The sequence below is a fragment of the Lycorma delicatula genome, chromosome 10, assembly GCF_047948215.1.
Source record: "Lycorma delicatula isolate Av1 chromosome 10, ASM4794821v1, whole genome shotgun sequence".
NCBI classification, from domain to species: Eukaryota; Metazoa; Arthropoda; class Insecta; order Hemiptera; family Fulgoridae; genus Lycorma; species Lycorma delicatula.
Window position 1 is genome coordinate 96,722,726 of NC_134464.1, and position 26,738 is coordinate 96,749,463.

Below are 26,738 nucleotides of genomic sequence, written 5' to 3' on the forward strand. Positions count from 1 at the left end.
TATCCGGGATGGAAATTTTTGCACAACCCATCATAGTTAGGTAAGTTTTTATACTTCTTTATTCTATTATTTTATCTTTAATGTTTTATCAACTTTGTCTGTGATATTAGTTTTGGGTTTTATTTTGCCTTCTTGGCTTGTTTTAGTAAGTATTTATTATATGATTAATATTACATTTACACCTCGTATAGCTTATTATTTCGGAGTTATATTACCCTTTTAAAATACCTACCGGGCGATTATAACGCCCAAGCGTTTTTCGCCCACAACCAACCAAAAAAAAAAAAAAAAAAAATATACGACGTGAATTTTTAATGCAAGATCCATTTTAATATAAAAACAGAGCTGAAAAATAAGAACAAATTGTATTACTTTCGCATAAAAATTACTATTATTTACTACTATTCTACATAGCTGTTACAACTTGCAACAGGTTTTTCATAGCCTTTTTACTAGCTTCTTCAAGGTATTCCGCCGTCAGTGACTTATCACAAAAGATTTTTCAATTCTCTGTCATCGTCAGACCTTTGTGATGAAAACCAATATTTAAGGTGAAGAAAATAAAATAACTACTGAAAAGTTGTCAGAGCTAAAGGGGTGGATTATTGAAGATTTTCCAACAAAATTTTTCCGATCGCCTCACGGTCTGATTTACCATGTAAGGCAAACAGATGAAATAAATAATACCCTTATATTACCGATGTTATTCTATAAGATAAAATGAAAGAAGTTGCCTAATTTAAAAAAAAATATATATATATATATATTTCTTTATCTTTCAAAGAAAAAAAAAGGATAGAATATAAAAAAAGAATGGATGATGCCATTAGAATTTTGCGATTTTTTTAATTTTTTGAATTTTTAATTTTTTTTTTTTCATTGCGTTAAAAGAGAACTTTTAAGGATTATAATTAAGGAGACAAAGTTCTGCTAAGGAATAGTAAGGATAGAATGTAGGTAATTTATAAAAATAAGAAAAAACAGACAATAAATATATTTTAGTAACAGAAATAATTTTATTCATAAATAATAAATATAAATTATACAAATATTAAACACTATTTTAACAATAATAAGTAATAATAGAAAAATAATAATAATAATATCGTAATAGTTTCATTTTCACAAAACATAATTATTATTATTATTTTATTATCCTAAGACTAATAGCAGTTCTAATAATAATAATGAATTAGGCATTTTACTATAATATCAATCTTAACCGTAAACAAAAATAAAAAAGCTATGGAACTATAATATTTTTCAATGCAAATTTGTCTTTTTTTTTTTAAATAAATATATGCATATTTTTATTCCGATAAAATATAAATAGTATATCGATCGATTACTTATAATATATTATTAATCCCATTTTATTATAATATATATATATTTATTTGCTGAACACATATTATCAAGCTAAAAATATACATATTAATATAGATAATATATATAGATATTAATATACATATTAATATTGATATTTATATAATATAAATATGTATATTTTTGTAGTATTATTTTTTTTCATACAGTTTTAAGTAGGTAATCTTTATAATCAGTAGACAACATAATACAAAAATAAAGAATCGTTATTAAAAAAATATAATAAATGTGTATGTATTTTTAAATTTATATTGTAATATGAGTATTTCATTATTTATTTAATTTTATATATATATCTTTGTTAATATTATAATCTTTTTATTTTATTATTCTACGTATTAATTTTTAACACTTTTACCCTCCCATGCCAGAAAAATAAAGTCCTTTATTATTCAAACAAAAATTTTCAAATAATAATATGAAACGTTTATTTTACTTTTAACAATTTTTCCCCTTATACAGGCCATTGAATGTACGATTAATTAATAAAATGAAATGTAAAACGTAAACTAATAAGAAAATATATTAAAAAGATAAAAAATTCAATTATTGATAAATTTTATTAATGGTACAGAACAAAGATGACACATCAAAGTTAAGTGGATCTGAAAGGGTGTACACTGCAACAAAATATATATATATATATATTTACCGGGCATTTCTCTTCCTTTGTATTTATTTATTTTTAATTAAGATGTAAAAAAAATATGGAGTAAACATGAAATATGTAAATTGTTAAAAGGAAAAACAATAAATTATTTCCAAATAATACAATTTATTATTATATTACGTCACGACTTTAATAATAAAAAAAAATTTATAAGTAAAAACATATAAATAAAACAACTCTTTGGTAATATGATAAAATAACTGGGTTCCACCTTCTATTTTACTACATTAGATACTGAATAATTAACATCTAAAGGAACATAATTTTTACATTTTTCATAATTAAAGGTTTTTAATCGTTCATCTATTCGGACAACGTTTTTTTAATTAAAAAAAAAAATTAAAATTGAAAAACATAATAGAATAAATTAACTTTAGAATAAAAGAACGCTAATAGCAACGTTAATTAATGTTTTGTCGTGCTTTATCAGTTTTATTAAATCGTTATAGTATCTGTAAAACAATACAATTATATCGCTTTTATGTTTTACATTTATAACTTTTTAAAAATAAATTTATGGAATTTTGTTCTATTTTTATAAACAAAGATAATAAATATGTTAAAATGTATTCTTTTAAAGGTAATTCAAATACGATCTAATTTTTATATTTTTGGAAACGATTATTTGTATTTTATCGCCGTATTTAAAATTCTATATTATTATTTTCCAAATATAATCGATTTAGAAATTTTATTTAAAAAATAATAAACATGACATAATTTATTTTTTTCTAAGCATGTATGAGATTTAATGAAAATGAGCTTTTTTATAGTAAGTTAAAGTTTAAAAAGCGTAAACATATAATATAGTGGAGGCAGATAGGGTCCTGTGACACGTCACATAAAACAAGAACTCAGTCGATCCAGCAATACATCCTCATTCTGCACTACACGTTACCTACTGAACTTTCTAAAGTTACACCAGTAATAATAGTTTTTTTTTTATTATTATTATTTATTTTATTTTTTTAATAGATTATATACGAAGAAATATGTTTTTTATTTTTTTTTTTATTTTATTAAACTTTATATTATTTCATCCGGAAATTTAGAAACGGGAAGTGTACAAATAAAAGATGTTACCCGGGATTTGAAACCTTGTAAGATTGTTTATTTTTATTAAAGGTCACCTATTTATAATTAATTTGGTCAACAGTAAACAGGTGTACCTTCTCCGTGTTTTATACAAGTTTATACATTTAATAATGTAGAACGAAAACTAAGTCATAATATTATCTCAATAGTAATAACATAATGAAATTTTTCTACTAAAAATAAAACTGTTTGAATTTGGCATACACCCATAATTTTGTTTTCACAAATAATTATGAATATCTATTTTTTTTTAATTAAAATTTTAATGTAGTAATAAAAAAAAGGATTATAAAATAAATATTTAAAAATAAAATCCTAAAGAATTGCAGCCTTGTAATTTTTTTATCTTTGTATATAATAAATGTATATTATATATTAATGACTATAATTTTTTCTTTCGTTTTTTTTTTAAATAACATCTAACAATAAATATATATAAGTTGCGAGGAAACACTGTGAGAAATATTTATTAATAATAATATAAATAATACTGATATTTATAAATATTGATTTATTTTATTCACTACAACTAAAAGAAGAAAAAAATAATTCCCTGTTTAATAAATACAGTATATAATTATTACCAACCTAAGTACATAAAAAAAAATTAACACCTTAACTTACTTTTTTTTTAAATGTACTGAAACGAAAAATGTTTTGTATTTTTTTATTTTATAAATTTTATTTTTTAAACAAATACAAATAAAAATAATACCTTAAAATTTAGCGGTGTTACACACATCACTTAAGAGAATCACTAAAAAAATTATATTTTATTACTAATTAATAAAATATTTTTTTAAAAAATCATTATTTAATTACTACAAGCTAATAAAAACAACTAAAATATTTCTTCTACTTATTATTATATAATAATAAGTTATAACATATTTTTAAACTAACGAAAAAAAATCAACAAATAAATAATAATATATAAGCGCAGGACTAACCTCCCTTCGTGTTTTTATAGATTTTATTTTTATATTTAAAAAATAATAATAATAATACATAAATTAATAATAAAAATGAATCAGTCGTTACTTAATCTGTATTATGAATATACAAATTATTAATAATACAGTAATATTAAATAAAAATATGCGAGTACGTGTAACTGTTTATGTATGTGTAATGTTAAATTGTTTTTTGTTTTAATATAAAAATATATCGATTAAATAAAAACTAATATATTTTTACAACCTATTAGATTGCAAAGGATTCAATTTGAGCGGTATATTATTAAAAAATAAAATTATTTTTTCTTCTTTAAATGATGCACAAGCGTAAAGAACATTTTAAAAATAAGAAACATTGTTAAACATATTATTAATATTAATGAACTGTTTTCTTTATTAATTTTTTTTACTATAACCCTGTTAGTTCGAATTATTTTAACGATTGTACAAATTAAACAAATTTCTTCTGTAGGAATTCAGTTATTTTTTTTATTCCATTCTGTTGAATGCTTTGTCATTATTATTAATTAATTTTTTTTTTAAATAAAGAAACAAATCGATGAACAATGACTTTTTTTGATAATTATCTTTCAGATAGCTAAAATTAAGGAAAACAATTAGTTGCTGTGCTTCTCGACTGTACATTTTCCCCCTCCAACAGATCTCCTCAGTCCGCACTTCCTTCTTAACTAGCGCAATGTATTTCACCTTTCATTACACTTCACTCTAGGAATTCTCATCTTCTTGATATTGATCTGTTGAGTGTGTACTCCGAACATAAATAGATTTTTTCTTTCTTTTAAAATTAAAAAAGATTCTATTTTGTTTAATATTTTTAAAAAAAAATGTTATTCGAAGTATCAGGGTTGTACTGTGTATTATATACTATATCCTATTTAATTCTTATAAATTAATTAACACAATATTAATTTTATTTTATTTTTAAAAAAAATCAATACTTTATTAACAAATTTAGAATATAAGTAAATACAGTTACAAATATTTTTTACAGTAATACTTAATACATAAATGCATGAGGGCACCACATTACGTACATTCAAAACTTTATTAAAGCTTTTATTTTATTTTTTTTTTTACTAGGCGAAAATGAAATAATACGTAAATTTGTATGGGAAATATAAGATACATCATCGGTTATTTCATTTAAAGAAATGATAATTCAGTATGTAAAATAGTTAAATAAAAAAATAATAAATATTTTTTTTTTAACACAGTATAACTTTATGTACAATTAATATTTTGATATGAATTTTACTTATCATTAAATGTAACATATAATAAATCTCACTAGTCATACACTGAAAATTCTTACATTATAATTATTGTATATTTGTGTAATATATATATCATTATTTATTCTTATTATTAATCATTTTTTAAGTGAAATTTTTTTTTTAAATCTGTAGAGAATACAATAACAGTTTAAGACTAGCCAAAAAGACCCATACAAACCTAGATAACTTTGAATGTTATAGATTGTTTCTAATGTGGTGGTTTAGATATTTTTTTTCTTTTTTGATTTATTAACTACATCTAACTAAGCTGATTTATAGCAAGAAGAACACTTTTTTAAATAAATTAAAATTTTTTTTTTTATCTTGCACCTTAAAAGATAAGTCAAAATTAAAAAGAAATTTATTTAAATATATTTTCACATGTAAAGCCCCATATTTATTAATAATAAATATAATTTTGCAACTGTAATATAATTATACATTTTTTATTTTTTTTTAAATGAAATATAATACAAATAGGTACAACTATTATTATGAATATCATATGAAAAAATATTGGGTTACATAAAATTTAAACAAAAAAATGCAGATTTATTTAAATAAATATCATTAAGTTTTAAAAATAATTAATACAAACAATTAAAAAAAAAGTTATAAATTTTGGCTTGTGAACATAATTCGTTTTATATTGTAAATAAACGACACCATACAAATTATAAGTTTTTATTTTATACAATGAATAAATAATATAAAAAACTGAAAAGAAAAACAAATATTCACTCCATATTTTAAATTAATAAATAAAAAAAAAACAAATAGATAATTCTGCATGGATTTTTATTTAATTAAAAAGTTATATTAAATAAAGTTAAAAATTTGATAGGCGGTAAATGAATTAAAAAGCTTGGTCGGGGTAAAATCTATAATAAAAGAGAAACAACTTTTAATGTCGGAAAGAATTTTCTCTCCTTCCGTGTCAATAAGGGCGCGGTCATTTACCCACCAAATAATGACGTAATAATCCGTCTGTTTATTACTCCACAAATTCACATAGTTAACAACCACAAAAGTATAAAGCCGATTGGATAAATTCAGTTTATAAATTACACTGAGTTATATTTAAATAATCAATAAATCAAAAACTCTCTTTAATAAATTATTAAAACGGGTATTTCGTACAAAATACAAACTGCAAACTAGTGGAAAATTAATTAAATTTTTTTTAATAAAAAAAAATATGGTTTTGTAATGGTTTTATCCCTCATACAATTTCAAATAGGCTATTCAACCTAAACAATATATGGAAATCCAAAATTTTTATGGGAAAAATAATTGCAATTATATAAAGGAATAAAGATTTTTTTTTTAAATGTGAAGTTATCGAAATTAAAAGAAAGCACGCGATGTGAGAACACTAACAAAAAATTTTACATTATTATTAATAATATTTTTCGTAATTTCTTAATGAATGACGCTCGTAATTTAATAAAAAATAAAAACGCGTCGATGCGTGGACACCCGACGGAAGCGAAGCTTCTTACGCAATATTGTATGAATTATTATTAATGGCGCAAAATAACATATACATAATATAACAAATGATAAACCTTTTTTATTTATATTAATAAAAATATGAACTAACAATTAAATACATTGTATAATATAAAGAATATATCGCTTATTAAAATAAAAATGACAAATATGAACGTGATCAAAAACTATTCACAAAAGAGTAACAGTATCATTCATTGAACACGATTCTTGAATGAACTGTACTATCAGCTAGCGCGTGATGCTTTTTCGTGACGCTCGTTTTTTTTCTCAGTTGACTTCCCATCCCGAAGTCTGCGTTAAGAAGCTTCACTTCAAAATGTGTACTAATTATTTTCATTGTTGATTAATTAGGGTTTATTACTAATACTTGGAATGTTTAACATTAATCAAATCTAAAAAAAAAAATTAAATAATTTTAATAACAAGTTTCTTCACCTAAATTTTTTTTAGTTTAAATATATTTACACAATATTCTTCAAAAATGTAATAAAATTACATTTTTTATCCTACACAAAATTGGAAATCTGATAATAAAAAAAAAAAATATTTAACAAAGCTTATTTAAGTACCAAGGACGACTAACATAAAATTAACTAAAATAATTATACAGCCTTTGGTCTGGTACATAATTTATATTAGTTACAAGAAGAGTCATAAAATGAATGGTTTTTGGCACTTACAAATTCCGTTGTCTTATAAATATTTTGGCTATATAAAAGTAACGTTACATGCGTTCCATCACGCAAAAAATCTGTGATTGGCGGGCGTATCACTGAATCAATTTTTTAACGTCAGAATCGAGTGCGGTTGAAATCTCAGGGGCTACACTATAATATAGCGGTTATAGTTTTATATTATATAGATGTTTACGCATTTTTCTTTTATTTTTAAATAAATACGCCGACATTCATGGTCATTTTTATTTATTAATGTTTAACATTATACACACCTAAATTAAAATAATAATTTTAATAACAATTAATATACAATATTAAGTACATTAATCTATAATAAATTATATTATGCTACTTTATTATGGAAATTTTTCAATTTGAATTGCTTTTGGAGTCGTAAATAATATTATTATTTATTTTTATATATAAAATAATAAAATTATTATTACTGAAATTAATTTTACCATTTTATAATGAAAATAAATTTATTTTTTAAAAAACACATAGCAGAAATACGTGCCATTGTATTTCTTCCTGAAAATAGTTTGAAGGATACAAATAAGTATGAAAAAGTTGAAGTGAACAGCTATTGTTTTTCTTTTTTTATACAAAATAAAATGTAAAAAACGAATGTATTAAAACGTAAATGAATATTGCGTAAACTAAATCATTTAGATATTCATCCTTTAAATAAATAAAAAATACATGTAATGTGTATGTGCGATGTAAAATGTATATGTGTTTGTGTAAAGTAAAATATGTATGTGTTTGTGTAATACATTCTAAAGTCGTAATTACCAAAGAAGCGTCCTAGACAGTCGACTGATGATGGGGTCAGCAGTTACTACGGAAATGTACGTCATCGGCTTTACCACGTTGCCGTTCTTAGAAGCAGCGGGGTGGAACATAAGCTAGATAACGAGTAAGCTCATCGATATGTAACAGTTAATGTTACGCGTTTCCATAGTAACAACCGGCTCCACTAAATAGTAAATTCTTGATCAAGCGGCCGTTATTTAATATTACGACTAAACATTTTTGCATGTTACACACAGCCAACATTTAAAGTAATTTTAACACAATAAAATTATAATTAATAATAAAAGTAAATAAATATACGATAATAACGTACTTGTGAAATGTCTTTGAAGAAATAGCGGTATTTAATATTTTTTCTTCGCATAATTTTCATCGTTTTAGCTGAAATGTTATACACGTTTCAACCAGAGTTATGCATATAATATAAATTATATACATGATATATCTATCACCAGTAAGGCCAACAAGATGTAGTAGTGCTGGACGTTGTTCCGGGATACGAAGCGGCCGCACGCGGAGCGTCGACCCTTTGTCTAGGAACAGCAACCGGGGTAGTTGTAGCCGTTGTTTTGGCCAGATGAACATCCACTCAGGAAGAACCGCCCCCTGTAACAAGATATAAGAAATGCTTGCTGTTGTATTTTGTCGTGCTGAGAGACACTAGAGAGTTGTAAGAGTGGGGAGAGATTTCTTGGTTTTTTCTTTCTCTTCCCCTGGTCATATCACACCAATGAATTGAGTAGTTGTGGTTACACAAACATCATAGGCTATCAATCAATTCTACCTTTCACGTATGATGTACAATTGACGGGAAGTTGTTGAAGGAGGAGGCACATTACATGCTGTAACAAAAAGAACAAAAAAAACAATACTCACTGTTTTTGTCTTATACCACAGGCATAATCAAGGTCATTCAGTTAGACGACTGATTATTACTGTTCAGATGTACTCTGTTACCAATTTGCAAATTGATGCTACGCAGTAATCAGAAGAAGGGGATCAACATGATCGAACCAAACTGATTACTTAACGATAATTTCCTTTTTCCTATGGAAAACAATTAAAAATAAAAGAATATTCCAAATAATTATTAAAAAAAAAGAATTAAGTGCTTAAATATTTATTACTGAACCTCATAACAAAAAATAATATATTTACTCACCTAACAGACGATTTATTTTTATTTTGTTTTGTGGAATTAATCGATCATCTATCTAGTATAAATAGATTTTATGGATTATACACACGACCTTATTACTTAGGATTGTCTAAGGGACATACTGAGGGCACTCAACCAGGAACAGATGTACAATATACGAAAATTTCAATCAATCAAGATAAAAATTAATCGAATAAATCCATTTGTAAGCGTAAAAAATGCAATTCGTATAGTTTTCTTCATCAAGAATTTTGTTTTGATAATTTTTTGTTCGGTAAGAGAAGTTTTACACTAACCTACACAACATTCAACATTACATGACGCCTGACCTTGAATATCCCACCCGCTATATTTACGCGAAATCAAATAACATGGATACTATCAAATTGTTTATGCCTCGTATTCGAACCGCCCACATTTTTTATTTCCTTGTACGAAGTAAAGGAAGTATTGTAATCACGAAAAATTTTAATTTTCAGATTTCAACGGAAATATGCATTTTGATTACTTTCGGCACGTATGCATACGTATGTACCTCACATAACTCAAAAACGATTAGCCGTAGGATGTTGAAATTTTGAATTTAGGATGTTGTAACATTTAGTTGTGCACCTACCATTTTGATTGCAATCGACTGAACCAAAAGTTTCCAAAAAAGCCCAAAATCCAAAAGATTTGGATATTGGACTTTTCCTTAATTTCAGAAATAAACCCTCATTGAGAGCTTTTCAACGATATATCTACCTTATTTTTATCGGTTCCAGAGTTATAGCCAAATAAAATTTTAAATAATGAAATATTTGGATCTTACAAGGGGAAGGCACATCGGTTCGAATCCAACTTCATCTTCTTTTTTTTAATTTTTAAAAAATGTAAATATATGGATTAATTAATAATTATTAACCTCTGATTGTAAAAATACTTTTACGATAAATAATAATCCAATAATAACAATAAAAAAAATATCAGAAGTTATTAATGAAATAAAATTTGATGTACTTTTCATTAAAAAAAAAAAAGTGTATATATAATTTAATAGGTGTACAAGGAAGTCATGTAGTGTCCACATCAGATTTTTTATTTAATTTATGTATTAGAAATCATAATTCTACGCACTATATTACGTTAGTAGAAGAGCAAACAAAAAAGGAAGTACAGTTTTATTCAGATTCTTTATAATTTATTTTCATTCCATAAAAGAAAAGATACCCACTATCAGGACAGCAAGAAATACTCTTAGTTCATGATCATGAGTTCATAAATTTCATAAATTTAATCTTTGTGTATCCAAATTTCACGTTTTGAGACGTAAACGAAATTTATAAGGATCGCACGATTAATTTTTGTCTTTACCGTGGAAAATTGATATTAAATCGAAAACAAAGATTTGATGACGAACGGGCGATTATGTAAAAAGAAAAATACATAAGCACTTAAATCAATTTAAAAATATGAAAGATAATTTTAAAAAAAATATAATATAAATAATAAGAAAAAAATATGTATATGAGGAATTGGTAACAGCAACTCAATATTTAATAAAACTCACCTATAATAAATTTTACAGTTGAAATTTCCTTCCAATCAGAATTATTGGAGGAAGGTAGCCTAACTCATCAACACACACATTCTCTCGTCACAGGATACTGCAGCCTAAGGATACAAACATGCATGGTTTTAACTTCTACCGGGTGCATATTAAATACATCTCATTTGAAATAATGCATCAAAAGTTTAAAATTTAACAAAAATGTTGGAAAAGTTAAGGGGAAAAAAAGATTATAATTTCAAAACACAAGTTATGGAAAAAGTAGAATGAATTTAAATTTTAAAGGGAAATTAAATACATCAATTTATTTTAACTAGAAGTCGTTTAATATAGGAAGAAGCTTGGGTGAGGAGGTAGGATTGTCAAGAAAGAGTGACCTATACAATGCAGAAGATTGATTACTATGTAAGGAAACTCTTACCGTTGTTTATTTTATAATTATAATCTTTACGATGTTTATTTGATGTAAATATTTACGCACCAACGATAAAATACTACTACAAAATTACCTCTACATAAAAAGTATATTTACTACAATCAAGCTACCACAATCAAGCTTCTTATTACACCAAACGACTTATATAAAATAATCTATATTCACAGCGTAGTCTTTAATTAATAAAGGCATTTTATTTATATGGATACATAAACAACCATTGCATCATTAACTACAGCTACTTAAGCAGTGATAACCACTGCTTAATATAAACATTATTGTTTATCTAAACACATTTTACTCGTTACAACGCAATACACTGTTGCCTGTTTTGTCTGAAAAATAGAACGCGCTATTGCCAATAATATAATCTGTAACGTAGATCAAATCTAATATTTTTTATTTATTGACGTCATACGTATTTACTTGTCTACAAAATAAAAAAGTTAGCAGTATCTTTAGAAGAACTGGAATGCAAAATATAGTCGTTTCGTCATTAAATATTAATAAACAAAAATATGTCTTACTTTAATCTCTCTATTCATTAGAAGGATTTTTTTTTGTAGAAATTTTGAAAATTTTCTTATCAGTATTCTAGCGGGAAAAAAATTATATTATATTATTCTAAAACATTACGAAATCGCAAAAGTATGGCAATAAGGTATATAAAAGAATAATAATAATATATAAGTGATTCTGAATATTAGTTACAAAGAAAAGGTAAACTATTTGTTTTTTAATTTTACACCATATAATCATGCTTGATACACTCAATATATTAATACTCGAATTAAGAAAATTTTAATTCTACACATATATGTATACGCTAAAACTACAACAAACACAGTTTAATAAATATTACACCACTAAAATCAAATCATATATTATACACAAATAATCTAATTAAACACTTAGGTCAACATCTATTTATTTATTATTTTTTTAAACTAACTCATTCATGCATAGGCATATAAATTATCATTTTATAAAATAGCAAACAGTTTACATACGGTACCTAAAAAAAACTGTTATATAAATTTTTATTTTAGGCAAATTTTATTCATATTAGTTTAATATGCCTCTATAGTGCTTCATAGGCTTTATATAATGATAATTTTCAATAGTATTAAAACTAAATTACACTGGAAAAATGTTATTTATGGTAAAAATTAAAAAAAAATTATCCAAATCTATCACTAAAACAATAAATTTTTGTTAAAAAATATAATAATCGCAATAACATCAAACAAAAGTACATCTTTTTTATATATTTGAAATATAAAATCAATTTATTTTTTAATTAATTTAAACAATAATAAAAATGCAATTACATAATCATTAATTTACTTTTTTTTTTCTTTTTTCCTGTTTAGCCTCCGGTAATTACGTTTCAGATACTTCAGAGGATGAATGAGGATGATATGTATGAGTGTAAATGAAGTGTAGTCTTGTACATTCTCAGTTCGATCATTCCTGAGATGTGTGATTAATTGAAAAATCCCAACCACCAAAAGACACCGGTATCCATGAACTAGTATTCAAATCCGTGTAAAAAAAACTAAGTTTACCAGGACTTGAACGCTGAAACTCTCGACTTCGAAATCAGCTGATTTGGGAAGACGCGTTCACCACTAGACCAACCCAGTAGGTTAATCACTTATCAACTGGATTTGTATTTAATAACATTTGTCCTAATAGAAATACCTTAACAATAATAATTTTAAAAAGTATAAAAAAACACACACCTATGTGCTCAAACAAGGAAAAGGAATAGTCAATTTGATTTTTTTTTTTTTAATAACGAAATAAAAATTATACGATTTAGAAGTGGTACTGATACGAATACCGTCTAGAAATATCTATTGTTAAATAAACCTTATTAAGCTAGCTTTTCGATTTATTTTCCATTCACAAGAATATATTATTGGTTTTTTAATTAATTACAACATATCCTTATTTAGGGACTCATAGATGTAAAAAAAATTACAGGTGTATATATTTCACGAACAAGTGGAGCAGCTACTCCTCTAACAAAATAAGAGAGATCAAATATAAATAAATATAAATTATTCCCTTCATAACAGCTCTGTTAGAATCTGTGACCTCGTAACTTCAGTTCGTTGAAGCCTTTATTTCTATTGCGCAAAAAAGATATTACTGTCCGAATATTAAAGTACAATCCGTTTATGTTTGAAGCTGATGTAAATAGAATCTCAACTTGGTTATTGTTACTTTGTCCTTGAGCTCACTGAAAATGATTAACAAATCCTAATATTGTTAAATTGTTTGTTTTTAAATCGGTTATTTTTATTTATCTTTTTCTTTAATGCAGCTGATCCCTGGTTGAATTGGAAGACATCGTTGTATACAGGTCTTATGGCCATGATAGAAACGGTTTACTAAATTAATATTTATTTGGAACGATTTGTTTACATTAGTTTCAAACATAAATTATTTGGACTAAAATACATAATAGTTATTTTAGTAAATACGAAAACCTTTTTTTATATATAAAGAAACAGACTCATGGCCAAAACATCTGTCGTAGAATTATAATAGTAGAATTTTACAGAGTTAATAAAATTAAATTACTTTTAGAAATTATTCGATACTAATTTATTACTTATTTCATGTTAGCGTGGAATAAGTTTATAAAAATTAAAGTATTATAATAACGACATCTACGAAGATGAAATATCAAAGTATTTTAAAATGTGTAATAAAATAATTCGAATAAAAATTTCCTGACAATTTTTTAAGTTTAAATAAATTATTATATATATATATTTTTTTGTCTTCAGTAATTTAACTGGTTTGATGCAGCTCTCCAAGATTCCCTATCTAGTGCTAGTCGTTTTATTTTGGTAACCGTAACCCCTGCATCCTACATCCCTAAAAATTTGTTTTACATTTTCCAAATGTTGCCTGCCTATACAATTTTTCCTTTTACCTGTCCCTCCAATATTAAAGCGACTATTCCAGGATGCCTTAATATGTGGTCCTATAAGTCAGAACAAATGAAGGGAAAAATAGTATTGGATATAAAAAAAAAAACAGAACTATTATGCGCTATTAAAATTAAGAACCAATAATCAATATTTTATTTAAATTTCCCAAGAGAAATAAAATTCAATCGATGTAAAAATTACGTTTAGGTTAATTTTAAATTAAATAAATTTTATATTGAAGTATTGTTACAACATGTATGGTATAATTAAATGTAGTGAATGATCAAAAAAATATTCATGATAAATTTGTGATTAATATTTTTAATTCATTACTAATAAGTAAATGTTAATCTTTCTGCCAACGAATAAATTATCAAAGAATTATAAATTAATTATTTGTTTTTTTTTCTAATAATAATAATAATAATAATAATAATAATGAAAACAGACATAGCTATTCAATTAACTAATATAAACTTTTAGGCCATAATTTGTAGTAAAGGTAAAAATTAAAAAATAGAAAGTTTTAAACAAAAAATTAACGAAAGCAGTCGTTTTTTTACTATTTAAAGAATAAATATGAAAACTATAGTTTATCACAGCTAAGATGATAGTGAAACTACGCATTCTTAAGCGATGAAATATTCTTTCTGTTTAGCCTCCGGAATCACCGTAAGGTATCACTTCAGAGGACAATATGTATGAATGCGAATGAAGTGTAGTTTCAGGTCGACCATTTCTGAGATGAAATTTTGCTGCGTCTATACATAACGGTTCCACGAATTGTAATCTAATTGTATATTTGTATACTGCAATACATAATATTACTACGCAAAATAAAGTATATTGGCTTACCGTTCCGTTATAGTTTAATTAGTTTTATTTATTGCTCCGAATAGGTTTTAAAAATATTATTGTAATAATTTTATCGCATTAATTAGAAAGACGTTTAATTCTTTATAGTAACATAGCATATCGACGGCGTTGCATGAAATCCATTGCCGTTGAACGACCTTGAGTCGCTAGATATGGCATCATGGCATTTCTATCTGTTTCTACTCCTCTGCGGTACAATAATAATAATAATAATAAACTTTAACATTATTATCTATATTAACTATATTAATATGCTAGCTCAATATATATTTATATATGTGTACGCATGTTTTTAAATACATTTTTAATGGTATTTTAATTTATTTAATACAAATTCGTCGAATGTTTTAAGACAAATGTTTCCAAACGTTTAATTCTAAACTCTGAGAAGAAGGAATACGTTTACTTAAGAATCAATCACCCTAAACTAATTGCGTTGTCCTATCGCAAACCAGTAAGTTTGCTTACAACTCACCGGATTGGTCTAGTGGTGAACGCGTCTTCACAAATCAGCTGATTTTGAAGTCAAGAATTCTAAGGTTCAAATCCTAGTAAAGGCAGTTACTTTTATACGGATTTGAATACTAGATCGCGGATAATGGTATTCTTTGGTGGTTGGGTTTCAATTAACCACACATCTCAGAAATGGTCGACCTGAGACTGTACACTTCACTTACACTCATACATATCATCCTCATTCATCCTCTGAAATAATACCTGATGGTGATTCCCGGAGGCTAAACAGAAAAAAGTACGTTTGTTTAGGAAACACTATTTATTTCGCTATAGTAATTCAGTGAACAATTCAATTCTTTGAACGTTCTCAATTTAATTCTAAAGTTGTGATGTGGCATTCGTACTTTTAGTTTTATATTATGAGTCTTTTTTTCTTTTTCATTATCCTGTTTAGCCTCCGGAATTACCGCTAAAGTACTACTTCAGAGGATGATGCGTATTGGTGTAAATGAAGTGTCTTGTACAGTCTCAGTTCGACCATTCCTTAGATGTGTGATTAATTGAAACCCAACCACCAAAGAACACCGACCGGTATTCACAATCTAGTATTCTAATTCGTATAAAAGTAACTGCCTTTACTAGAATTTGAACGTTGGAACTCTCAACTTCGAAATCAGCTGATTTGCGAAGGCAAATCTACTAGTCCAACCCGGTGAGTATTATATCAAATCAACTACAAGCTTTACAGAAAAAAAAAAACACAAAAAAATAAACAGAAAAACTTTTAACCTTGTTTATCAATGTTTTATCCAACTGTAACAAAAATAAATTAAAAATACACTGAGAGAGGGAGAGAGAGTGAGAGAGAGAAAGAGAGGAAAGAACTCCTTCTCTTGCTCATCTCCCACTCTGTGTTTATTTGTAAATTAGCTTTTTTGCAATAAAATGAAGAAATTCCTATCATCATTGTATGACGTATCTTGTTTAACCAGTTGAGTGCGTGAAAAACAAATTTATTTATAGATAGGAATTGGCACAAGATCAAACTCTATTTTAAACAGTGGCCGGCCCTAATAGAAATTCTAAGGCTATTACTTAAAGTGCAGTGCATGAATAATAAACATTATAAACAAATACCACAGAATGTCCATCAAAGCGATTCGATTTGATACGGCATTATACTAAAACTTACAATTTGTTTAACTACTATTATATAATTATGTAAAGATTTAAAGTATTTAATTTGTAATATATTATAAGATTTTGGCAAATTGTATAATTACAAAAGATATATAATCGATTTATAGATATTAGAGCTTAGAAATCGAAATATAAATAAAAGATTTCTTGCATAAACAGAATTAATCATCTAAAAAGCTTTTTTAATCGTCAAAACCATACCTATTAAACATGAATAAGTACATCGGTTTAACAATTTGAAACTTTTACGATACATATAATCTATATTACCACACTGAAATTGATATTACTTATAATAATTTTCTTGCTCCTAATAATTAACTAATTTATATCTATTCTTATCAGTTATATCAGGGAGGGATTTAAAGGGAAATCACATTAATTATGGGTTTCCAACAAGTCACAGGAAGAAAGATAATTAGTTTATCATATACTGATAAAGAACTATTTACTATTTCCTTTTAATATTTCCTAAACTAACAAAATACTTCTACGTAAATTTAACCTACGTATATAACTGTCCATAAAGAAATGGTAACATATTCACCTAAGCGATTCGATTTATTTTTTTTTAAATACCCTGTAATCTATAACAAAAAAAAAAAAATACTACCGCAATATATCAACTTCCAATCTTCCAATCGAAATTTGGCTGAACAATTTATGTAGTCTTCACACAATTCCAGGAATGGGTTGAAAGTTTCCTTAAGGAAAGCCTTCTCTAGTCTAAGTAACCGTTAAATATTTGGAAGAAAAATTACGTAATACTCGTATCCTAGATAATATATAATCTTTTATGATATTGTAGGCGAGATAAAATAAGGGAAAAAACGCGACTGGTTGTACCTGCCTACGGCTAGTTGACTAAAAAACAAAAAAGGAATTAAAAAATTTTTAAAAATGAGAAACGAAGTACGGTCACCTCCTCCTAGTGGTGTTATCGTGTAACGCTAAGAACCAGGCAAAATACATTTTTACCCGTACTTCCCGGCAATACTTCGCTAGTGCTAGAACAGAGTATATATATATATATATATATATATATATATAGATTAAATGAAGACAATTGAAAGTTTTATAAAAAAAAAATTAAAAAACTGAACATACCGGAACTTCAAATAATATAACCTTTCACTTTATAAAAGTCAGAATGTAAATAAATCCAAATGGCAAAACAACAGCACTACCTATCGGATTTAATTCAAACTAATCTCTAAACACAGTAGTCGGTTCAAAATACCCCTAAAGTTTCTTTCTACTGGTGAGATCGAGGATTTCAATAGCTTTAAACCTTCTCCGGACAACGCGAACCGTTTTTGCAAAAACCCGTTCGTAAATCAGCCCAGTAGTTTTTTAGTCTATAGCGGACACACATACGAACATTGTCTTTATATATATATATATACATTGAAGAAGAAAGTCTGTATATTTGTTTGTTGCGTAAATATCACGATACCGGCGCCACATAGTGGGTATGGTTTTTGCAAAAATCTTTGTTTTCACGTAACTAATATATATTCTAAATGCGAGCCAAATCGGTCCATAAATACAATTTTTCTAAATATATCAACCCCAGCGCTATCTAGCGGATCCATTTTTCGCAAAAATATCTTTTCAGGTAACTAACATATTCTGAATATGAGACAAATCGGACCATAAGTACAATTTTTCAAAATATCTCGACCTAGCGGGCTAATTCAGAACCTTCGCGGGCATACGCATAACAACTACAACCAAAATTTCATCGCAGTCGGATGAACGGTATAGCAACGCATAAGGGATAAACAATCATTCATTTTTATACGTACAGAAGATTAATATTTTTAAGATGGAGACAAATTGTTTTAAAACCCATGTTCTTAGATCACTCAAACTTTCGGGTCCTGTACTGACAAAACTGTTGTTACACATATATAAGTAACACAATAGTCCGAAATAAAGGTGGAGAGAACTTTTTTAAATTACTATATCTTTGATATCTGTACACTCTAGAAATTCTTGTTTCCAATTCAATGGCTAAACAAAATGCCTAACCTGTGATTGTCGGGTGTAGCCGGACTTCCTAAACGTTCTTGATATAATGTCCACCTAATCGATTTGGCATTTTATAAAAACTTGCAACCAATTAAATTATCTTGTGTAATATAATTTCAAACTGATTTTTAAAAAAAAACCGGAAATAAAAAGCGAACAGTTGACCTCTAATCTAAATGAATAATATTTAGATAATTATATTAAAAAAATTAAATACAACCTTTTTTTAACTTAATAGAGAATACAGCTCGCACACATATACACAATTTGAAAATAAAATATAATTTGAAATTTTATTACAGAATCTTTAAGTATATATAACCATTTCCATTACCATTCCTTAAATCTGAATATCATACAACAATTAGCGATTTTTTTTTTTGTCTTCAGTCATTTGACTGGTTTGATGCAGCTCTCCAAGATTCCCTATCTAGTGCTAGTCGTTTCATTTCAGTATACCCTCTACATCCTACATCCCTAACAATTTGTTTTCATATTCCAAACGTTGCCTACCTACACAATTTTTTCCTTCTACCTGTCCTTCCAATATTAAAGCGACTATTCGAGGATGCCTTAGTATGTGGCCTATAAGTCTGTCTCTTCTTTTAACTATATTTTTCCAAATGCTTCTTTCTTCATCTATTTGCCGCAATATCTCTTCATTTATCACTTTATCCACCCGTCTGATTTTTAACATTCTACTATAGCACCGCATTTCAAAAGCTTCTAATCTTTTCTTCTCAGATACTCCGATCGTCCAAGTTTCACTTCCATATAAAGCGACACTCCAAACATACACTTTCAAAAATCTTTTCCTGACATTTAAATTAATTTTTGATGTAAACAAATTATATTTCTTACTGAAGGCTCGTTTAGCTTGTGCTATTCTGCATTTTATATCGCGATATAAATAAGAAAACATAAAAAACAGAAACATAGTTTTCATAAATAAGAAAACAACATAGAAAACAGAGTTGACATTATACATTTTTCATTCTTCACGATTCAGATAAACATCAAGAAGTTATTTTTAATAGAATTTTTACAATCGCATAACTATAATAGTACTTTGAACGATTCATAATAGAACTAAAAAACAGAAATATCAACTAATATTTAAATATGATGTAACCGCAAACAATAGCCGACCTCCTTGGCGCGAGTGATAGCGTCTCGGCCTTTCATCCGAAGGTCCCGGGTTCGAATCCCGGTCAGGCATGGCATTTTTCACACGCTACAAAACTTGTCATTCGTCTCATCCGCTGAAGCAATACATGAACGGTGGTCCCGGAGATTAAAACAGTAAAAAAACCGCAAACAATAAGTTTGTCATTAAATGATAATCGATTAATCAGGAAAAATATTGTTTACATTTAAATAATCAACAACGTAATAGTAAAATAGAATTACCATACTGTTATCGATTTCTTATCTCAAAATTCATTAAAGAAAAAAATCAACAATATTTAAAAACACGGATAATAAGATTAAGCGTAAAATAATAAATAACCAGTACATGTAAGGTTACATTTATCTTTTAAATATACCTCTAAAATAATTTACGTAATTTTATTTTGATCGCATAAGAATGAATAAGTAAATATATAAGAAACAATATGATTTTTCCTTAATGGAATATTTAACAAAAATAAAATCTCCTTATCAAAATGACTTATGGTAGTGTTAAAAACCACTTTTTGTAAAACGTAAACATATTTATATATCTTTTTGAAGGAGTCGATTAAATAAACAACTTCAAATTTCTTAATTCCCTCAACCGATTTTCCATAGAAATTTAGTACAAAAACTATCACATAAAAATAACTACAAAATATCGTGTTTTTTTTTACTTTGAATTATTTAAAATGAAGTGTGTGAGTTTTAAAACAAAATGAATTCAGTTTGTATAAATAAATTAAATTTTCATAAGAATGAACATCGATTTAAAAAAAAAAATAACAATCGACTCGGCTGTAAACTAATGAGTTGTATACAACTTGATTTTTTAACTTAAAATAATATTTAAAAAATGTAACGTGGGATAATTCCCAATCTTAGAACGATCCATATATACATACAAAATATATTACAATAAGATAATACTATTTTTAGATCATATTTTTTTTGTATATATATATATACACACATACAAAATATATTATAATAAGAATACACTATTTCTGGATTCAGGGGACCTCAAACAATGTCATTAAATACAAAATTCAGGGATGGAAATAAATTTTTTTCAACTGATAGCAATACCGACCCTCCACCTTCATGTGTACCTATTACTGCTGTGAACGTAAAATACAACTTCTTCATAACCAATCTATATGATAATACGCATTCAACTAAATTTTATTGATTGGAAATTATAAAATTTCACTTATAATATTTTTTTTTCATACCGTTAAATTTATTGGTTTATTTCAGTTCTATTTAAATATAATTTACATATTTTTACATTTAGATATGATAAAGAAATTTTATGCAGTACATAAAAAATGGAAAACCTGATCGGGATTCGAACCTGGGACTTTCCAAATCAAAAACTAAACAGCAATCACTTTGTATTAATTTTAAGCTAACAAAAATCCTTCATATCTGCTTCATAATATTCGCTAGTATTTATCTTTCTTTTACTTTTTTACCTCGACAACTCTTAACTTCAGTTAATAAATTAAATCTATGGATTTCAACTTTAACTTTGTCTTCTCTTGATTTTTTTTTTTTTAAATATGTAAAAATATTTCTTCCTTTTTATGATTAATTCACCACTTAAATTAGAAACTGAGCCGTGGAAATGGAAAGCTTATATAGCATAAAAATATGAAATCCCCGACTGGAATTCGAATCCGGGACCTGCGTATGAAAGATCGAGACGTTATCTATCAGAAATCTTAAAATCGTGTTTTTTTTTCAAATTTGATTAACCTACCTTTTCTTTTTTCCTGTTTAGCCTCTGGGAATCACCTCAGGCATTACTTCAGAGGATGATATGTACGAGTGTAAATGAAATGTAGTCTTATACAGTCTGATTAACCTACCTATCCTTTATTAATTGTAATATAATTATTATGTGACTACGTCGGCCCATAATACAGATATATATATTTTTTTTTTTTTTTTTTTTTTTATACATTATGATGTTTAGATAGTTACCAATTAGATGAATGATCTAAATAAAATGAAAATTGAACAATATGAATGAATTAGTTCACAATGAATAAAATAAAGGAAAAAATAAAACACTGGAATAAAAAATTAAAAAAAGAAGAATATGCAACACATATTTTTTTTTCTTCTATTACGTAACTGCATAAACTTGTAAAATTCCTTAACAATAACAAATGAATGGAAATAATAATAATAATAATAATAAATCTCTTATCAATATTAAAGATAAATATTTAATATAATAGCAAGGAAAAGAAATATACAATAGTGTAACAGATTTTATTTTCAATTAAGTTTATATCTACCCATTAAACCAAAACTTCTCATACATATTTATACCTTATTTTCATTAAAATAGAAAACTGAGATTTAAGTATCTTATTTCACTAAGATTATGGTCTCATCTTAACAGAAAAAATATCAAATATTTCAATATTAACCATTAAGGATACATTATATGAAAGTAAATTAATACAAATTATATCACCATAAAATATAAATAACTTCACTAAATTTCAATTGTAAAAAAAAAAAATAAAAAAAAAATAACATACACATATAATTATTAATTAATTCCCCAATTTATTATAGTAATAGATATAAAATCATAATTACTGTTAATTAGAGAAGCGATGCTAGAGGGAAAGTAGTGAAGCGCTTTTAAAATTACGGCTACAATTATTATTCATTTATTATAACTAAATTATAAATGAAAGATACGATACGCAGAAACCGAAACGCGTAAGTTTTCTCTTCATGTGAATAAAAAGAAGAGAATAAATTTATTTGATAAAAAAAAACGTGTTTTAGTAGCAAAGCTAGTTTACAGCTTTCGTAAGCAAACGATGACCGATGACTCATAAGTTCATGATAATTATAATTTAAAATCTTAATATATCAAGGTTAAAACATTACACTAATACGTGCAATGGATCATGTACATAAAATGCAACGAACTCGAGGCAGGTTACCTAGTACATTAATATTAACGGAAAATTACAATTAATAAAAAACTGATAAAGCATTATAGATCCAAAAAATAATAGTAAAATATATATCGAAAAAGTAATCATTTATACAAAAGAAATAAAAAAAGGTTTTTTCTTCTTTTTTAATTAGTACGTTTGTTTTTAAACGTACAGCAGATAAAATATGTAACTGATAACAAAATAAAACTATTACATTACATTATAAGTATAGCGCAAAATGAAATAAAAGTGTTTAAGAAAAAAACAACATTTTAAAAAATAAACTAAACAGTTCATATATATATATATATATATATAAAATACTACTTTTTTTGTCATGTTATTTGACTGGTTTGATGTAACTCTCCAAGATTCCCTACCTTGTCGTTTCATTTCGGTGTACCCCCTACATCCTACATCCCTAACAATTTGTTTTACATATTCCAAACGTTTCCTGCCTGCACAATATTTCCCATCTACCTATCCCTCCAATATCAAAGCGACTACTATTCAAAGATGCCTTAATATGAGGCCTATAAGTCTTGTCTCTTCTTTTAACTATATTTTTCCAAATGTTTCTTTCTTCATTAATCTTCTGCAACAGCTCTTCATTTGTCTCTTTATCCATCCGTCTGATTTTTAACATTCTCCTATAGCACCGCATTTTAAAAGCTTCTAATATTTTCTTCTCAATCGTCCTAGTTTCACTTCCATATAAAGCTACGTTCCAAACATATACTTTCAAAAATGTTTTCCTGACGTTTAAATTAATCTTTGATATAAGCAAATTATATTTCTGATTGAAAGCTCGTTTCGCCTTGCTATTCGGCATTTAATATCGCTCCTGCTTCGTCCATATTTACTAATCGTACTTCCAAATAACAGAATAATGTTTTACCTTCCTATGTTTTCTCTTCCTTTTTTTATATATTCAGTGGTCCACCTGTATTATTTCTGCTACACTTTATTATTTTCGTTTTCTTCTTGTTTATTTCCATGCGGTAGTTTTTGCGTAGAACTTCAACCATGCCATTTATTGTTCCTTCTAAATCTTTTATCCTCGGCTAGAATTACTATATCATCAGCAAATCGTAGCATCTATCTTTTCACCTTGTACTGTTACTCCGGATCCAAATTGTTATTTAACATCATCATTAACTGCTAGTTCTACGTTAAGATTAAAAAGTAACGGGGATAGGAAATATTCTTGTCAGACTCCCATTTTTATTAAGGCTCCTTTCTTATATTCATCGATTATCTCTGTTACAGTTTGGTTCCTATAAATGTTAGCAATTGTTCTTCTAGCTCTATACTTGAACCCTAATTTTTTTTAAATGCTGAACATTTTATTCCAGTCTACGTTATTAAATATGCCTTTTCTACATCTATAAATGTTATTTATGTTGGTTTGTTTTTCTTTAATCTTTTTTCTACTATTAGTTAATTGATAAATGTGAAGAATACACAACAATTAGCTTAACTACTCACGCATCAAAAATCTAACTAAATTTTTTTACAGAAGAATTAAGGGAAGAGTGGAAGAGATATTAGAAGAAGATCAATTTAATTTCTCGAAAAGTATAGGAACAAGGGAAGCAATTTTAGCGCTCAGATTAATAGTGTAATACTATATACACATACTATAACACTCATACTACAATATATATATATATATATATATATATATATATATATATATATATATATATATATATATATATACTGCTTCACCAAGAAAAAAAAAACTAATCCCTAATTAGAAAAAAGTTTTACGAGATGTATTAAAAAATTTCATTTTTTCTTCAACTTGAATCGGTACGTAAATAAATAAGAAAAGAATGTTCGTTCAAAGGTGGAAAGGATCGAAAATGCAGTTCAAACTAATAATAATAATAATAATAAGTGTTTAAAAAATTATAGATTTAATAAAATTAATTTTTGTTTTAGTATTTTTTTTTTAAATTATCTATAAATTTGTTTAGTGATTGCATCCTAAGTGTGAATATGAAGAAAAACAATTTTTTTCTATAAGATAGGACAAAAGCTCAACCTATTATTATTTTTTTTAATGAAATAAATTGCCGGTACTAATTCTTTTTTTTTTGTCTTCAGTCATTTGACTGGTTTGATGCAGCTCTCCAAGATTCCCTATCTAGTGCTAGTCGTTTCATTTCAGTATACCCTCTACATCCTACATCCCTAACAATTTGTTTTACATATTCCAAACGTGGCCTGCCTATCACTAATTCTTAGGTGATATATTAAAAAGTAAAGGAATCATTTATGAAGAAAACTTTCTTTTATTTAGAAAGGAAAGGTAATTTATTTTTTTATTTTATATAAAATAAATAATGACTTAAAACCTTTTTAAAACAAAACAAAAAAAAAAATTGTAAGTATTTTGGATATTAACGAAAAGTAGTTTTACACCCTGTAGTATTTTATTTAACGATCAACTAAAATAAACTAACTACTACTGAAAAAAAAATAACTACTCAGAATTACACGTTCATTCATAGGTGCGAAATAAACACAGTTACATCATGCAGTAAACATAAACCTGCCCCACGTTACACCTAACTAAATAGTGATACCCGAAAATTTATTAATCAAATAATTAGTATTTAATGAAAAATATAATTAAACAGAAAAAAAAATTGTCAAGGTTCTAACTCAAAACTAAGTCGTATTCTCCTTCCGATTTAATGATTAAAAATCGGGAAGGTTAAAGCCGGTAAAGAATATAAATAAAAACATAGCTCAATTTGTAAATAAAACTATAAGTAATCAAAACGTGACTATATATATATATATATTATCGAATATTTCAGGGATATTGTTTTGTTCCCTTGCTTTGGTGTAGCACATTTTTATCAAGGATTCACCTGCATAACAAAAAATCAAAGTGTTTGCGATGATCTTGAAATTAAAGAAATCTGGAACTGGATCTACAGCCTACTTTGCGTTTTTTTAAAAATTAAAATAAAGGTTCTAAAAATATTATGTTGATATCTGAAAGCATTTTTATTTTATCAATCCAGGCAGATATATTTTATGTTCAAATTTTTTTCCCCAATGTGTACGTTGCAATCTGTTGAACTAGTGAACAATAAGCAACCCCCCTCAACCAAAATGAAATGAGGTGTAATCTTGAACAGACTCAGGCCGGCCATTCCTGAGACGTGCGGTTAATTGAACCCCAACCCCATAGTCCACCGGTATTCACTGTGTAGTATTCAAATCCGTATAAAAGCAACTAACTTTAACTAGAATTCAAACTTCAGAACCTTCGACTTCAAAAATCAGCTGTTAAACAACTGATTTGCGACCACGTGTTAACCGACAGACCAGCCCGCGTGAGCTAGTTGAAAATTCAATGAATATTTTTTTAACCGAGTATAAAATAAGGAACTCCTACTGTACATCTTAATCTATAATTTTTTATAAAAAATATATAAATTCTTTAGCTAAATATTTTATTTATTTATTCAGAAATAACAGGGTGACGCACAATCAAAATTACAT

The 26,738-nt window shown here is 26.3% G+C and overlaps 1 protein-coding gene across 7 annotated transcripts in view; it reads right to left on the bottom strand.

The window, feature by feature from the left end:
- Positions 1-996: 996 nt before the first annotated feature.
- LOC142331513 (uncharacterized) overlaps positions 997-26,738 on the bottom strand; it is a 29,412-nt gene continuing 3,670 nt past the window's right edge. The window contains exons 2-3 of one of the 7 annotated variants that reach the window (XR_012758014.1): positions 8,724-9,252; positions 997-7,309 (exon numbers count right to left, since the gene is read on the bottom strand). Coding sequence is in view for 2 of the 7 variants with exons in the window: in XM_075377482.1 (XP_075233597.1) it covers positions 9,191-9,252 (62 nt within the window). In the remaining 5 variants the exon portion in view is untranslated. Of the gene's footprint in view, positions 9,253-9,286; positions 9,458-11,118; positions 11,223-26,738 lie in introns of those variants that run through there. The other 6 variants (XR_012758013.1, XR_012758016.1, XR_012758015.1 and 3 more) reach the window with 6 other exon arrangements.